General features: G+C 40.5%; 1 protein-coding gene across 7 annotated transcripts in view; it reads left to right on the top strand.

The window, feature by feature from the left end:
- MFF (mitochondrial fission factor) overlaps positions 1–17,398 on the top strand; it is a 198,777-nt gene that overhangs the window by 134,764 nt on the left and 46,615 nt on the right. For 6 of the 7 annotated variants that reach the window (XM_069213504.1, XM_069213502.1, XM_069213503.1 and 3 more), the window contains one exon: positions 14,512–14,574. The exons of the other annotated variant lie outside the window; for it this stretch is intronic. In XM_069213504.1, the coding sequence (XP_069069605.1) occupies positions 14,512–14,574 (63 nt within the window). The remainder of the gene's footprint in view (positions 1–14,511; positions 14,575–17,398) is intronic. 7 annotated transcript variants of the gene reach the window in all.

Below are 17,398 nucleotides of genomic sequence, written 5' to 3'. Positions count from 1 at the left end.
AAAGCAAGGAATTGCGCAACACTGTTGATGATGCAAGATTAAAAGTGTGACAAAGCATTACATGGCATGGTTTCTGTGACTGTGATGCTAGGGAAATGGAGAATCTTTGAAATCTGTGTTTCGCAGAAAAATGCAGTGCAGATAGAAAACATTCACAAGCTTGGGTGGTACAGAGAGAACAAGCTAAATCTGATAGAATTGAGTATGGCTAATTTTGGATTTAATGAAAGTAAATGGGAGCTAGGACTTTGTAGATAAAGAATATCTCTATCTGGGTGCATAAAATGAGCCTATTTAAGTATTCGTTTTGATCGTTACCAAGATGAGCCATGTTTGCAAGTGAACAGGGGATTCCCGATTCAAGATGTCGAAATGTTTTCAAAGATTTTCCTCAAGGAACTTTGCTGTCTTTAGGAGCTGTTCCATTGGAAATAGCTATAAAGAATGCCACTCGGGTACTGTGTAAATTATTCAATTTAGTAGCTGTAAGAGCTGCTTTGACAAATCAATTTTCAGTAGTAAGGGTGACTGTAAGGCAATGAAAGCTACAGAGAAGCTTACGTCCCTGGTCATTGCCTATAAGGCATCTGTCTAGATGCCCCTTACAGTGACTTACATGTTCCTCAGAAATGCCACAATGGATAGTCGTTCTGTGTTTAGGTAGATTACAAACCTTGGTGACCTGCTCAGCCCATCAGTGGTCCCATTATCTCACCAGTTTATCAAACTCCCATTTGCCCTCAAGATTGGAAAGGCTTCATTACACTGTTTGTTTTGTTTTGCTTAAGTATGTTGGCAAAGGGCCTCATGAGTAGTTCATCATCGGTAAGGAGCAGTTTGTTGAAAAGGATCTGGAGTGATGTAATGTTTCAATATCATACCGCAGCAGATAGTTCACTTTATCCAGGGCTTCTGATAAACTTACCTGCAATGTGGGAGGTAGTAGGTATAGCTTCCAAATCAGGACTTAGATTCATGAAGTCAGCGTTTCTCTTAAACCTATTCATCAACTGGGTGATGTTGTTGTGTAGCCATTTTAGCTTTAGCTCCATGTATGTTATTTTAGCACACTAGGCCTGTCGCTGTGCACTTTAACCTAGATATCTTTTATTTAGCTTTGTTTATTATTTTAGCAATAGCCACATTTGCATTCTTGTTTTATTTCTCTCTATCTAGCTGTTCTTTACCTAGGCCAGCACTGTGTTCTTAAACAAGAAATTTCTTTCACCTCGTGCTTCTCTCAAGGCTGCAGTAAGATAGGTTGCCGGATAACGTGGTAACATTTTGTCTCTGGTATTCATAGAAATGTGCCCATACTTACGTAGGGACATTTTCTCAGAACACCAGCTGTTTTATTATAAAAAAAAAATAACTTCCCTGTCCAATACACAAAGGAGATTCCAGCCAGATGGCCATGACTGTATGCTGATTGCTGAACGCTTTGCTACAGCAGGCTCCAGGCCTTTGCTCAGGGAAGGGGGATGATACCTGCCCAGGGGAACCTGAAGGGCAGAACTAGAGCTTAACATGCTGTGCTCTAATATAGCCTAGGTAGAAATTAGTCTATTGACTCTAGTGACAATGTGGTAGCATTATTTCTATGCTTCACTCTCCTTGTCACAATTTTAATCCTGTCCTGCTTTATCGTCCAGGTTTTTGCAGTACATGCTTTATTGTCTAAGATGCAGTTGCTTCAGTAAAACCTTATTGAAACATATACTGCCTCTGCTCGTCCTTGTATATGTGAGACTAATGTATTTGAGAGAAACGGAGGAGATCCGAGTGACCACGATTTCCCTGAGGAGTCAATTATCATGCGCTCGGCTGCCCTATGCTCTTGGGTAGAGATGAGGCACTGCTAGTAAGCCGGAGCAAAACCTGGATTGGGGTGACGGGTGCCTCCTGTAGTGGGTTAAGACGCAGTCTCCCACACCGCAGGCGATTCTGCAGCTCAAATCCAGTAGTTTCATTTGAATAATGAGAGCCTACGTGACATGGCGCCGCCAACGTTTGGTCAGGCTCTAATTTTCGGGTCCTCCTGAGTATCTCTGTCTCACTACATACAAAGACACCTCAGTACTATATACGCAGACGTCCGTGGTATTGAGGATTTTCCTCCTCAGCTAAGTAGGGAGTACCTAACTAATGCTGTAGGTTGTTCAAGCTTGGACCATTAAAAGGATAATCCCCATTTGGTGTGCTTATCTCTGAATAAATTTACCATTCATTATGGCAAATCCACAACAGGTAGCCATTGCAGTAAATATGCGACCACCCCTTACTGCACATTTACTAGCACATGGCTTCGTTAGGGGTCCAACTCCATTAATCGTCTCCATTTCATTCCGAGGTAAAATAGTGCTGTGGAGCGATAAAACGTGATTTAAAGCAGTCCCCAACAGCCATAGAGTCTTAGGTAAGGGTCGTAGTTGACTTAATCACCTGAATGGAGTCCAGAGAGCCCTTAACAATCTGCCTAGACGGTCCCTGGTGGGGGGGGGGTCATACTTCATATGAGTGCCTGTTTGGAACTTGAATGTATGTTCCAGATCTTGATGGCCCTGGCGTGGAGGTGGCAGAAAAACCCTTTGACATAAATGAACGTGTCAGTGTCTTGCAGGAATTACAACAGTTCCGCGACGACAACGCCTCTGCCAGTGCTGCCTCCACAGGAATTAAGGATGTACCAATAACACCCACCGACTGGATTCCAAAAGTTGGGGATCTAGTACGTGAAGAGGTTGCTCTGAAAAAGGAGTTTGGTCCTTCTTATCGTGCACCGGTCCCAGCCTTGGGACTACACTAGATGGTGCTAAAGAAAACCACATTGTATCTATCGACAATATCAGTTATGCCATGTGGCCGATCCTGCACAGCAGACCAAGAGAAACAGTCAGTAGTTCCCGAATCCCTCTCACTACTGGTCAAGAAGTCCCTCTGCAAGTTGTGAGCAGCAACATTGACACCTCTCCGAGCTTGGGGAGGGTGGAAAATGATCTAGCATTAGTTCCACTAACATCTGTTTCAACAGACGATACAGAAATAACTGACCGATTTGACACGACCTCAACACAGACGGATGGCGTCATTTATTCTGAACCACCGCGGGAGACCCCCACCGGTTCTCCACCTTCAAATACGGATCCAGCTTTTTTACAAACTGCATCTGGATACTTCACCGACGTCAACGACATCTTCTCGGACTCCTTCACCTCTTTTACATCTGAACTGTCAAAAACATGTAAGCTGATAAACTGGCTGAAAACAAATTACCATATTTTCCCATGGAACTATCTATGGCTTTCTTTGACTGTACTAGCTTTCCTCCTTTTGGATAGGTTTTGTCATAACATTCTTTTTATTAATACATGGTAATTTTCTTCCTGAAAGATCAGCCGTTGAACTGGTGGAAGAGGTCCTAAAACACCATTTTTCTTCTCACAAGGTCCACAGAGACTTGTCTTTTGTGAACATTTCCGCTATACCAATTCTGGACAGGATTGTTTAGGATAAAGTAACATTTGATATATTTGGCCCGACAGAGGTCAATCAAATACCATATGTGTTTAAACTTTCAATGAACAATGTAATAATACCCGGTGTTTTTTCTGATGACTGGGATGTTAAAACAGTTGATTCTATGATGACTGAATTGCAGTATTATACTGTATTTGAAAGTGTAGATGTTTATCAATCTAAAGTAAATTATGGTAATATGTTTTGCTATAATTATTATAGGCACCATTTCATTCATAGAGCAAGCACCCCAAAGACTATTTTTAATTACACTCACTGGAAACATTGTACAACTCCACCACAGGGGTAGTTCTAAAACATTCTGAAAAGTTTGCTTATTTCTTTGGGCACAAGGTTAGAAATGCTAAGTCATATTATTTTAATTTGCCATCATTGGAAAATGTACACATTATTGAAAGATACAAAATTCATATATTCAGATTCCTTTGTTTCCCGGTTGGCTATAGAAGGCTATGAATATTGGTTAAAGTCGATTGACTTAAAAAGTGTGTGGGGAACACGCAATTGGCAAATAAGGGGGAAGGAAGCTTTGTTTAGAGCGTGCCTGATACCTGTTCAAATTATATTTTTGAATGAAATTGTACAACAAAAAAGTTGTTTAGGCTTAGCAAAGATTATGGCATTTAATGCACCCAGTATTCCTGCCCCGGCAAAATTTCACAAATGGCAAAAATATGTAAATATAACAGAAGATCTGCTTGATGAATGGGTCCAGAATGGCACGTTTAATGCTTCACTGTCACATCCTGGCAGGTGGTTATTGTGGCCAATAAATACCAATGGGTGTCATAAACGTTTTATAAACTCCACGGGGGTTTAGAACAAGTAGGCCGGACCCTCACTATGTATCATCCAAACATGCGGGTAAAGTAACAACATACAGTGTAGGGAATCTATGCCAGCAATGGTTGACGAGTTCCTCTTTGGATGCTGTTAGAGAACACCTCAGTCTCCTGTCTAATAACACTGACTTGCAGGACCTCCTGTTAGGCCAAAAGAAAACAATGCAAAAAGGGCTTCTTCCATGCAGTATATAATAAAATCTGAAAGCTTTCCCAACAAGAAGCTGCTGCCCGGTTAAGGTGAATAGACCAGGAAAACTTACAGAAGGCATTAGCTGTTGTATATATTGGGATTAATACCCTGTCTGACCAGATATATACCTTTAATAACATTGTCTCTTCTGCAATAGACATAATACAAAGTGATATGTCTTCCTTACACCATGGCCAGTTAACTAAACTCCATTATGCAGTTGGGTTGGACGCTTCAAACAATGAAGGCAGGTCGCGTTCCCTGGCAACCGGTTAGCGCAAGGGGCTTATTTTCCACATTTAATTTAACGCGACAACAACTAATGGCTAAGAAAGAAGCGGCTTATGTCACGTTAAACATTAAAAATTTAGAAAAATTGCCTTTTACTGTGGCTGAAATTCCATCTACTGAGTGGTTAATACATGAGGTTATTAATCTGAATATTTCAACACTTCAATTCACATCCTGTTTAAAACACATTCCAGTAGGTAGATATGAAAGACTCTGAGATAGCTGCATCCATGAGGTGTGGGAGCTGCCCTTCTTGTACAAATGTCTCAGTGGCATGAAAGAAGTCTTTCTTAGCGGTAGTGAATGTGAGACGTCTGTCAGCCATTCAATGGTTTGTAGACAGCTGTCCTTGCACGGGGCGTGTAGCGCTTCAGCAGTGAACTTGGCAGGCGCTTTGAAATGGCAGCTATGTACTCCTCAATAGTGAAAACTGTTGTGGGATGCAAGCCGGAATATTTTATGTTGTTTCGGTCTCTAAGATTGTTACATGCTGCGGGAAATTACCTTTTCCCCCCCCACACGACAAAGAGAAGTAGCTGACATTTGGCCCCATATTGCTACTTCAAATGTGAATTTTGACAAGTTGAGCAGACTAAAGGCTTTATTGTTCCAAAAACATGTGGCGCTCACATCTGGACGCCAGACCTACGCTCTTCAGATGGCAAGATCATCAGCAGAGATACAGTCCCTTTTAAGTACCAACTTCCAAGACATTTTGGTGAGCTCGTGGGGCGAATATGTATTGCGTCCAGTACTATTGGAATTGCAAATTTCTTTATGGTTGTTGGTTCTTGTTTCGTTCACACCATCTCCTTTATAGTCTGTTTAATACCATCAGCCATCCACTTAATATTCTCCAGTATTTTCAGGGGATTTCCAATAATTTTGGCAAAAAAAGGTGGCATTTTGCTGTTGCTACTTTTTCTGCGCAATGGCTGTCCCGCCGCAACAAGGAGGAATGAAAGCGCTCCTATCAGCGCAGCTGTGTTGTGATTGCATGATGCAGTACTTCAGAGCAACACTTCTGGAGCAATTGGAGTGTGACTGGTCTCTGTCATTCAGACCGGTTTTGCATTGTGTGCAGCCCGTGTTTCAATGCCTTTGATGGTCGTTCGGACATGCACTGAAAGTGTGTCTTTCTACGTAGTATTTCCTTTCATTGGACGCTGATCTGTTGATGTTCTCGCTGACGGCTCATTACCAGACATTCGCGTTGAGGGTGCGTTTGCTACAGGAAGCTGCTTATGAGTTGCCCTTCATGGAGGATGCGGCTCTGAACTCATTATTGGGCACATCACGGAATGCTGCTGCCTTGGCTGAACCTCAGGCTATGGAGCACGAATGCTCCTTGGCGATCAGTTTTCTACTTTACCACCTGCTGAAGTGGAAGATTTCCTGTACTCAATTATCCCGGATTCGATTGGCAACTTCCAAAATGACTGACTCGTGCAATTCGGCCTTTTTTATGCCAAAAGTTAACATTTGAAATTGTCCTTTTATATATGCTCAAGTGTATTTTAACTTGTCATTATTGATTTTTTTTATATATATGTCTTAGGTTGAATTTTAGAAGCTTTTATATATAATTAGGCTTTTGAACCACCTTTAAACCGTCAAGGGGGAGGGTGTTGTGTAGCCATTTTAGCTATAGCTCCATGCACATTATTTTAGCACACTAGGCCTTCCGCTGTGCATTTTAACCTGGATATATTTTATTCAGCTTCATTTATTATTTTAACAATAGCCAAATTTGGGGTCTTCCGTTATTTCTATCTTGCTGTTCTTGGTCTAGGCCGGCACTGTGTTCTTAAACAAGACATTTCTTTCACTCCGTGCTTCTCTCAAGGCTGCAGTAAGATAGGTTGCTGGAAAACATGGTAACATTTTGTCTCTGTTATTCATAGAAACGTACACATGCTTACGTACGGACAGTTTCTCAGAATATCAGCTGTTTTATTATAAAAACACTTCCCTCTCCCATACACGTTAGAGGGAGATTCCAGCCAGAGGACGACAACTGAATGCTGAACGCTTCGCTACAGCTGCTTCTGCGGGCTTCAGGCCTTTGCTCAGGTATGGGGGATGATGTCTTCCCAGGGGAACCTGAAGGGCAGAACTAGAGCTTCACATGCTGTGCTCTAATATAGCGTAGGTAGGAATTAGTTTATTGACCTTAGTGACAATATGATAGCGTTATTTCTATGCTTCACTCTCCTGGTCACAATTTTAATCCTGTCCTGCTTTAGCGTCCTGGTTATTGCAGTTCATGCTTTATTGTGTAAGATGCAGTTGCTTCATTAAAACCTTATTGAAACATATACTGCCTCTACTCGTCCTTGTATATGTGAGACTAATGTAATTGAGGGAAATGGATGAGATTTGAGTGACCACGATTTCCTTGAGGAATCAGTTGTGTCATGCGCTCGGCTGCCTAATCATCCCTACTCTTGGGTAGAGATGAGGCACTGCCAGTAAACCGGAGCAAAACCAAGATTGGGGCGACAGCTGTCTCCTGTAGTGGGTTAAGACTCTGCCTCCCACACCGCAGGCGACTCTGCCGCTCAAATCCAGTAGTCTCATTAGAAAAATTAGAGCCTAGGCGGCAATGGGATGTACAACTGAAGACCAAGCCAGAGGCATCAGATGGGCCTTATTCTTCACACTGGAGGACCTTGAATGTGGGTGACCTAGCCTTGCTTTCTTACACACAGCAGCATATGCAGAATAATCCTTGTCTTAACGTCTGTGCACAGAAAGGTGGCCTGAAGATCAATGTGAAGTAATCACAAGTCATGCTACTCAATATCCCAAACCCTTTGTCAGTCAAGGTAGGTGAATGATGAGGACCTAGTCATGACTGAAGAGTTCACATACCCAAGCAGTACTATCACACATGATGCAGAGGCAGGCAGTAACATCAAAAGCAGCCTAAACAAAGCCAGTAACGCTGTCAGGATGCTGAACAATGTGTGGAGGATCTCTGTATGCCACTTCATGCTAAGGCTTTGTTAGAGCTGCATTCAGCCCACACACTTCTATGAATGAGAACACTGGTGAATGATTAAAAGTGACATCACCAAACTGTCAGCATTCCACACCTGTGACCTAAGAAGAATCTTGCGTATTTTCTGACCGCAAACCATCTCCTACTAGGTACTTCTCACCAGCTGCAAGCAAGAGAACATGAACACCATAATTATGAGAAAAATATGGAAATGGATAGGACACACCAGCAGAAGAAAACAAGACTCCATCACAAAAACAGTTACCCCCTGGACCCCATAAGGGAAACAGAAAAGAGGCATGACAAAGAACACCTGGAGGTGAACTGTGGAAACAGAAATGTAGACCCTCAACTGCAAATGGTGCAGAAACTATATTGAAACTTGCCCAAAACAAACCGAAACGGAGGTCCTTCGTTGCTGCCCCTACATGCCTGTTGGCATAACGGGTAGTGAGTAAGTATTTAGTAGATGGAAATTTTCTGGAGGTCCATAATGCCTGATAAGGTTCTTGAAAGTCAGTGGAGTATGTAGAAAGGGTTTGCAAAAAAGGTGTATGGTACCCAAAAATATTTTTGGACTTTTAAGAAAGTGTTACATCTGCAGGATGGTAAGTTGCCTAGAAGTCACAGATTTGTATCTCCAGACTGGATCTATAGATGTTTAGTAAAAGAGGCTCATGTGGGACTACCTGAAGTAATGTACCATATTATTTGCAAGGAGTATTGGCAGCTAGGTAGTGATACGACTATGAAGAAGTTGGTGAGGGAATGTGTAGATTGTATTAGTAATGAGCAATGCGTGTGTGGCAGCTAATCCCTATTTCTATGTATTCTACCCAATGGGACTTGTGAGTAGTTTTGTTTTAACATCCTTGACTAGATTAGTGTAGTGTAGTGTAGTGTAGTGTGTGTGTGTGTGTGTGTGTGTGTGTGTGTGTGTGTGTGTGTGTGTGTGTAGGGTAATGAAGCAATTGTTTTCCTCAATAGAGTTTTTTTTAAATAATGGAAGTACATTCTAGTCATTTACGAACTGACAATGTAGTAGAGCTGATCTCCTGGGAAATATAGTATGGCTGATTAGCAGTACTGAAAATACTACTGACGTGTTTGTACTTGATTAAAACGGCAAGGATGTGAGTTATGGGAAACTTCATATAAGGATGAGAGATGCAAGTTTGTGATACCACAGCAGAATAACTGTCCCTCAGTTCTGAGTGAGGGTTGTTTACAAACCAGAAAGTAATTAAACCACGGAGTTAGAAGCACACACCTACATATAACTATATACGATTTTCTTTCTTTCTCTTTACCTTCTTTTCAGAGGAATAAATATGTTTGTATGTAAGTGCTTTATGTGCACACAAGTTGGGTCTATAAAATTTAATTTTAATCATAAGCAGCTGCAGCTGGAACAAATCGATAGGTTACTTGTTCCGATAGGCCGTTCGGTGCACTTTTTTCCCTACATAAAGGCCATAGTTTCAATGCACTCTTGTGCTGGAGCATTAATTCGCTCGTCCTTTTTTATAAACGAGCATTCTTCACTCAACCATTCTTAAAAATTAGTACTCTTGATATTTAAGCAATTAACTGCCCAATATTATTCAACGATGATGTATTACTGAAATAGGGTAGAAATTGGATCTCCTTTACTTTGTCAAAGATTTAGCACCATAGTTTCAGTGTACCTGTACTTTCTTCCATAATCAAAATAGGTTTTATTATTGGTTCATTGTTACTTTATCATGTCTAATACATGAATCTCCACTGTCCCTGTTTGGTGTCAAATATTAGCCTTTTTTCACTTTTGGGTGCCCAATGGTGGTTTTTAAATGTAAAAGGAAACAAAATACTGTTTTTAATCATAATTTCCTACAACTACAGGGTAAATGAAGATGACACTTGCCTGCATCCCTTGCTTTTCACCCAACCTGAGGCACACCCATAGCTCTTTGCCAGTGTGAAAGCTACCAGTGGCAGCATGACCCTTATTCCATACCCATTTTATCCCAACAGACATGATTTCTTACTCCACGACCCCAACCTTCTGGTTCAAGGTCTTTGGACTCTGCTTATTGCACTTTACTTACAAAGCATTCATAGACTTTTCGCCCAAAAAAAACAACCGAGTTATTTTCTTTAGTACAATTACACTCTCTCTTCAGATCATGGTTGCTGTGTAAAGCCAGCTTCACTCGCTATCATTTGTAAACTGTATATGTCGACAAGGACTAAGTGACACTTTCAAATTAGTTCCAACCTAGGTTATCGAAGTAGTTTATGCCATCCTTGTATGCTACATAAAATATTTGCAGAAGATTCAAATTTGTTAACCACTTGACTAAGAAATGTGACTACCAGCTTTGTGTCAAATAATTAAATGTTTTTTTAATATTGGATGTTGTTCACCAACGTATTCTTTCTGGAGCCCTATATTATTATGTTTCTGTGGAAGAAGTCTTTACAATGAGTGTAGCCTTTGAGAAGTACGTATTTACCTGGCCACTATTTTCCTCACTCCCAAAGTGTACAGTGCCAAGAGACAATTGGGTGTTTGCTTGTTTATATGTTTTCTTTTTCAGTTCATTAGGTTTGTTAAATCAAAGCAGCACACTAGGATCACAGACAGTAATTGTTGTAAATATAGAAACTATATATTGTGCCTGTCACCCCAGTGATTTCAAACGATTTACTTTTGAGTTTCCCTGATTAAGCATCCTGCTTAGTGTAACTTTCTAAAGTTTCTTTCGGATTTTGAGAGGAAGGGAAGTGTATATTTTAAGAGCCAAGCATTGTCAAACCTCCAGATATACCCTGTACGAAGATCACCGTTCAGTAATGCTTCATAGAATCATTGTATCCTCTCCCATAATGTATGGTATTTTTCCCCTCTGATTAAGAGCAAACCATGCAGAACTTAATATGAACATATAAGCCTAGACGGCTTCCCCTTTTTACCTTTTTCGAACCCTGAGTCACTGCACTTCTCTGTTATCATTTCTCACATACACATAATTAAGAGACATTTGGCAGCTATGGAGGCAGACCAGGGGAATTATTTATTGTCCTGTTCCACACTCTCCCCATTCATGCCTTTCTTCTCAGAAGTTTATCATCTGGAATGAACATTCTGACTTTCCAGACTAACAGTACGCACCTTTTTAGTTAGGTATGTGTTCATAATTTCCCTCCTGAGACCTACCACTGTTTGTGGACTGTTTTGAGCTATAAACTGTTTTTTTGTTGTTTTTGGCTTTGGATGAAACTGCCTTACACGACCTCCTGTATTGTTCCTGTCAAAGCCAGTCTTAATCCATTAAAGTAGTGTTACTAAGTTGTCGTATGGACTCTCGTATCTCAGAGACTGCTGGATTTGGGGTGGCAGCACCTCTGCTCGTAGGCGAGTGAGTCACTCCCACACCAGTCCGCAGCTTTCGACCCAACCTTCAAGGCTCTCTAGCATTACCTCACCCAAACCTCAAACAGTAAAGGTGATTTGTGGCAGCTTAGTGCATGGAACTGTGAAGACCCCTTAGGGCAGTGGCCTTCAAACTTTTTAATGCCGGCACCCCCCCCCACCCCCCACCCCCCCACCTCCACCCCCAGTTGAAAAATAAAAATCATTGGGCCCCCCTCAGAATTTTTCAGAATTATATTAGAAAGATGGCAATGCTTAAATATGTCTAAACCTATTTAAACATTGCAGTTAAGTACTGTTACCTTTTTAAAACTGCAATAATATGCATCTGCTTAAAACAAAGGCATGTTATCTGTATAATATTTCTTTTGGCCAGAGTTTGGCACCTCCCCTTGGAGCACTTGAGGGGCCTCCCCCCCAGTTTGAAGACCTCTGCCTTAGGGTAATAGTGGTGAACAAGCATTACCCTTTTCTCTCTAAAAACAAGTCTCTTACACACACACACACACACATGCACACACGCACACGCAAGAAAGGAGATACAGGATAGTTTTCAGTACATTTATTGAAAGGACTGCAATCTATGATAAAATGTATGAGCTGCAATGATTAGGACAATGAGGAATAATAAAATCAGGATTGTAAATATCACAAAGATGAACAATCCAACATACTGTAATAAACATGAATATATATAATTCCTACTTAAAACCTATTCTCTAGCTTCTAGCGAGAACATGGCAGTGTAAGCCAAATCTGTCCCTGCAGTATCCATGAGTGTCCATGAGAAGTACACCCCAATCCTGTTACCTTAGTGCAAGGTTGGACCTCTAGTCTCCAGATCAAGTTCTGCAGAGACACTAAGGCTGAGGTAGGCTGCAAACTGTCATGTAGTGTAAATGGAAAATTCTGTCTAGAACCCCCTCTAACGCCCTATGTCCTACAAGGTGAATATGTAAGGTACATATTTTGTTCTTACAAAATAAGCCTGACAAGGATATGTACCTAAGTGTTGGACTGTTTGCACAGTCTTGTGGCGGCAATACCAAAATATTATTCTTCGCATTCTGTTCTTGTCAACACGGAGCAGAAGAACACGATGATAATATATCATTCGTAACACTGATAGTGACCCTCTCAGAATTGAAGCTGATTATGGAAATAAAAAAATCACCACTAAAATAAGCTGTGCTAAAATGAATAAAATTGAATAAATGAAAACAGAGCATATTATCTGAATGAAAGGGCACAGGCCGCAAGCCTAAGCTAAGCCAAATGCTGTGCCCAGGAAAGGAGCTAAAATGGACACACAACAATGTGATCTATCTTTGGGGCACTGTGAACAAAGAATTCAGCCTAGTATACCAACTATTGCCAGGCACCTCTTTATTCAGTGCTATGGAGGAGTTTTTACTCTTCCTTCTGCAAGCCACTGCCTGCTCTTACCTCCGCCGAAGAAAAAACTGGGGTAAAAAATCTCCTTTTAAAAATGGCTGCCACAATTAGCAATGGCCTCTCTGACTCGTGGGAAGACAACAGACTTGACTGTTCACAACTAGATCTCAGCCACTCATCTTGTGGCACTAGGGTACCAGGCCTCTAAGTCACCTAGGTATTGTGTCCCACTTGAAGTGTCTGTGTGCAGTCTTGACTTCTCTCCTCTACATGCTGCAATATCAGACTACTGCCAGGCGAATCACCTACATTACTTGCATACATTTCCTCTTTTAGAAGTGATATCCCATTCTTGTTGCACTGTTTCCTTGCCTGCTTGAATAAAGGCTTAACTGCTCAATGTCGGCAGTTGGGCCTTTTTTAGGTGACTGCATCTAATCTGTTCCTCTGGCATGGTGGGGGAGCAGGCCTACAAATATTCCTCGCCCATGAGCATTCCAAATGTCACACTGGGAGGGTTTTTTTGCGCATCATTATTTCTCTTCTTTTGTTTGTGGCGAAGGAATCTGAAACGCCATGTGCAGAGCAGGGTTGCAGCTCCTGAGCATCAGGCATATGAGTCAATGCAGTATCTCTGCTAGCTCTGACTACCCTGACGTTCTTTTAATCGAAAATACCAGACAATGCATGAGAATTTGGGTCAGGTCAGGGGCAGTTCCTTTAAGTACAATAGCTGCAGTTTAGGTCTATATCAGGTGAAAGGCTCTTCTATTGGGGTTACCAACACCTCTATAATGATTAGCATGAAAGCACCCTGAAGCAAATACCACTTTGTTGTCCTCCATTAAAGAGTATAATTTTCAGTAACAGCTCAGTAGTTGGGATAAAGCCACCATGACAGTCGAGTCGGCCAGCTTAGAGAGGTAATTAAGTAGAGTTTGCTTTGTAATTCACCACAACCATCTAATTTATTGGAAATGTAAATATTGGTCTCCACACAAGTAATGTATGAGGACAAGGTAAACAAACGCTCATTAGAATTGATCAGCAAATGTTTAATATGTTTGTTTAATAATGTTTGATTTCACCAAAACCAGATCTAAAACTAGACGAAGCTGGGGTAATTGTTTAGAGGACCTTTTTGGCTAGTCATCTGCTGCCAGGCAATAATGATTGCTAACATAGTCAAGGATGGAGTGGCTGAATTATCTGCAGTTTGAAAACCTTGAGCTTTGTCCTGCAGATACTGACTAGTCACTGAAAATTAAATAAGTGCCGCGTTCTTCGCTCTTGAGCGGTTGTAAAGTGCTTGAAATGAATACAGTGCCTGCAGCATTGCATGATATGCATCTGACTACAGTTTAAGAACAGCAACTTGGCCAACTGCTCCAAGATGAATTGTTAGTCGATCCCTGGGACTTAGTGATATTTTCCTCACCATTTGTAGGATGAAGAAGGTTGGGTAGCTTCGGAAGTGGCAGAATTCTTGACGTTTTCTTTTCAGTACACATTTTCAGCTTTGCTCATCGTTTATCAATTTTTTAGAGCCCTGATAGTTACCCCTAAAGGACATCTGTTTGCGGGGTCAAAGTAATTATGCTCTTTGGAAGTGTTGTTTTGTATTGAAGCTGTTTAAAAACGGATATCTGTCACAGATTGGGGGAGGGAACGTTTGTGCAAATTACCTGAATTAGATGAATTTATATTGTATATAAGCACTATACAATATAATGCAATTGTTTCACTTTGTTCCTGTGTTCTGTTTAGTATTTCTTATTTCCCTTTTCCCTATTCTGTCTTTGTGTCTCATTTCTACAAATTCCAACCTTAGGCCAGTGTTACGTGGTGGTTCGGGTGCTGCCACTTCCTCCAACCCTCATCACGACTACACCAGGTAAACCAATTTATTTGCGGGTTGCAGTGCAAGCATGCAAGCTTTACAAAGGACCAGATACTTATAGCTTACACGCTGCAGTGCGCTCTTTACCATGCTGGCTTCACAAAATTGTACTTGCTGAATTCATTTTTCAGATTTAAAAAACAAAAACTTATATGAATAATAATGTGTGTATACTGCTATACAATGAATGCAATGATAAAGTGAATATGAGTAATACCACTGTTTGTATTAAGTAATAAGTAACTGTTCACCAAAACGCTGTGGCTGTTTTTGTAAAAGAAAAGACTAAAGTTTGTACACCAATTTTAAGGCTAATGAAGAAAAGACTATTACCTTTCTAACAAAGTCTTCAAACGTTGCGGGCTATTAAAGTTAGCTTTACACTAGTTCTGAAAACTCATGTGTTGTTACATTGTCTTAAATTTGCTTTGTTGCTTCTCCATTTTTGTTGGAAATGAGATTCAGTCTCTGTCAGCCCCACCCTTATTGATGTCATAGAAGCCAGCTGGTTAGGTCATACATTGCCCAGGTCTACATAGCAATAAGTATAATGCCTGCCTTGTAGCTGCTCTTATTCACCAACCCTCATGCCACTCCTCATTCTTCTCAGCTCTAATCCTCAAGAGAACCTATGCTAGGAGGGACAGCAGAGCCGGGTCACCAGCACAGACAATCAATATATGGGTAAACAGAAAAAGGATGGCAGAATTTGTGATGGACAAGGAACAGGGGATTGCAAAATTGGTATTGTGGAAAATGCAGGGAGGGTCCTTAGGGTTGGACGGCAAATTAGGGGATGGCCAAGAGAAGATGACTAGAGAAATGGTTGTAAAACATGCTCTGGCTACAAAAGTGACATTTGTGAGATGGCTGGCAGTGGCAATGGCAACCAGCTTTGTTACAGTCCACAAACAAAAGGGTGCTAAGAGATTGAGCAATATGACTGACTTTAAACAGGAGTTGGATAAGTGAAGAAATTAAGTGGTTTGACCGCTGATTTGAGGATGTAGAAGCGCAACTGAGATCTTGGAGGGTTTAAAATTTAAAGAACAAAAGAGGTCTAAAATGAGACAGAGGAGGACCAAAGGGGCTGAGATGAAGAGCAACAGTGTGGAAAGCATTTCATCAGGAACTATGGGTAGAAGAGCAGTAACTGGTGTTAACAGATGGTTACAAGAAATGAGACTTGCTTCTAATCCAGAAAAGAGAATAACATTTAGAGAATTATACTGCAAAGAGACACAAATTTTGCCTCCAAGTAAAGGGGTCATGGAAGACCAAAAAGGCAAAACACAGAATGCATGTGAGAAGTGTAATCTGACATGGTTTAAAAGGAAGCTCTAGAATGGGAGCATCAGAAAGGTGCTTGCAGTTTATTATGCAGTAGAGTGAGTGTAACGCTAGTTATCCGTCTGAATGACAAAGGAAAGCTCATAGAAGTTTGGCAAAGAAACCATGCAGAACAGTCGATAATTTACACTGGCTGTGTGGACGGAGATAAGTAGCCACAGTTTGCCTGATTTATTAATATTCTTGTATGCAGTATTTGGTTTTTCTTCATTCCATCTTAATTACCTGACTTGGTCAGTTCATTGTATGATAATGTGTGACTGATCTGTTATTGCAAATATACATTTAGTAGTCTGCATCCCTTTTTGACTTATCTATCTCAAATGTTTTAGTGCTTTTTTAGTTGCTTATCAATTTGTTTTATTTAACTAGATCCTGGAGACCCCTTTTTTTAGTACTCTAGACAGTTAATGCCTGTTGCCAGTGATCTGAGACAAGAGTTTATGAACATCATGCATTGGATTGTGCTTCTTTTATCGCCAATCATAATTTAATTGTTTTAGTGGTTGATCTCAGTATATCTTTGTGATTTTAGGACTTTTTTGATCTTAGACCTATGAATTTAAGTTGATCTGTGATTTCTTATATCAGTGTCTTCAAGAATATACATTTCAATTCAAATATTTGTTGTTGCGAAGACTAGCATCCCTGCCGCCAATTAAATGAAGGATTATTTTCGCTTGTGCAATTTTAGAATGCAGCATTTAATTCAATACTGGGGTCCTAAACGGATGTGATTTGTTGTATACCTTTGACAACTTTAAATTTCAATTGGTTTAGCATTCCTTTGTATTGCACTTTAACCACTTATCTCTTAACATTTACGTGCACATGGTTATATACAGTTTTGAATTAGTTATCGTTCTGTTTTCTATCCATTAAAAGTAGAATCATCCAGAAGCCCTACAGTCAATACACAATAACTGACCCTTATTTTAAATTTCTGAACATCTGTCCAAAACTTTGACATGCATTTATTGGGTTGTGTATTCTTCTCATGCACCTATTTGAACAAATGTGGTATTGCATTTTTAAAAGGGTGGAAAATGCATGCATGCTACGAGCATTCGTCTGAACTTATTCTTTTTTGTGCCTTATGCAGTCCCTTATCCCTCATCCAACAGTGTACAGTCTCTAAATTACATTAATCCTTAGTCTGAAAAACACTTCATCCTTGCATTTTTTAAACACTGTTGAGTACTAGTTAACCATGATTTCATGAGTAATGTGGCGGTCATTCGCCAGGGTGTTTTTATATCTAGTTAACGTATTTATGTATGTAATAAAGTCGACTTGTAAATGTCAACTACATTAGAGTTGAAATTGTCGGGCTAGTAATACGTTCCTCATTACATATGACAATTCCAAAAATGTTTAATTTTAAAAGTAGTTTTTAAACATACATTCTTTAATTTATCCAACTGCACCCTACTGACCTCTTAGTACCACTTAAGGCTACCCTTCCCTG

This window comes from Pleurodeles waltl, chromosome 11 (genome assembly GCF_031143425.1).
Source record: "Pleurodeles waltl isolate 20211129_DDA chromosome 11, aPleWal1.hap1.20221129, whole genome shotgun sequence".
In the NCBI taxonomy this organism is placed as follows: Eukaryota; Metazoa; Chordata; class Amphibia; order Caudata; family Salamandridae; genus Pleurodeles; species Pleurodeles waltl.
This window is presented reverse-complemented; position numbering and strand designations above follow the sequence as displayed.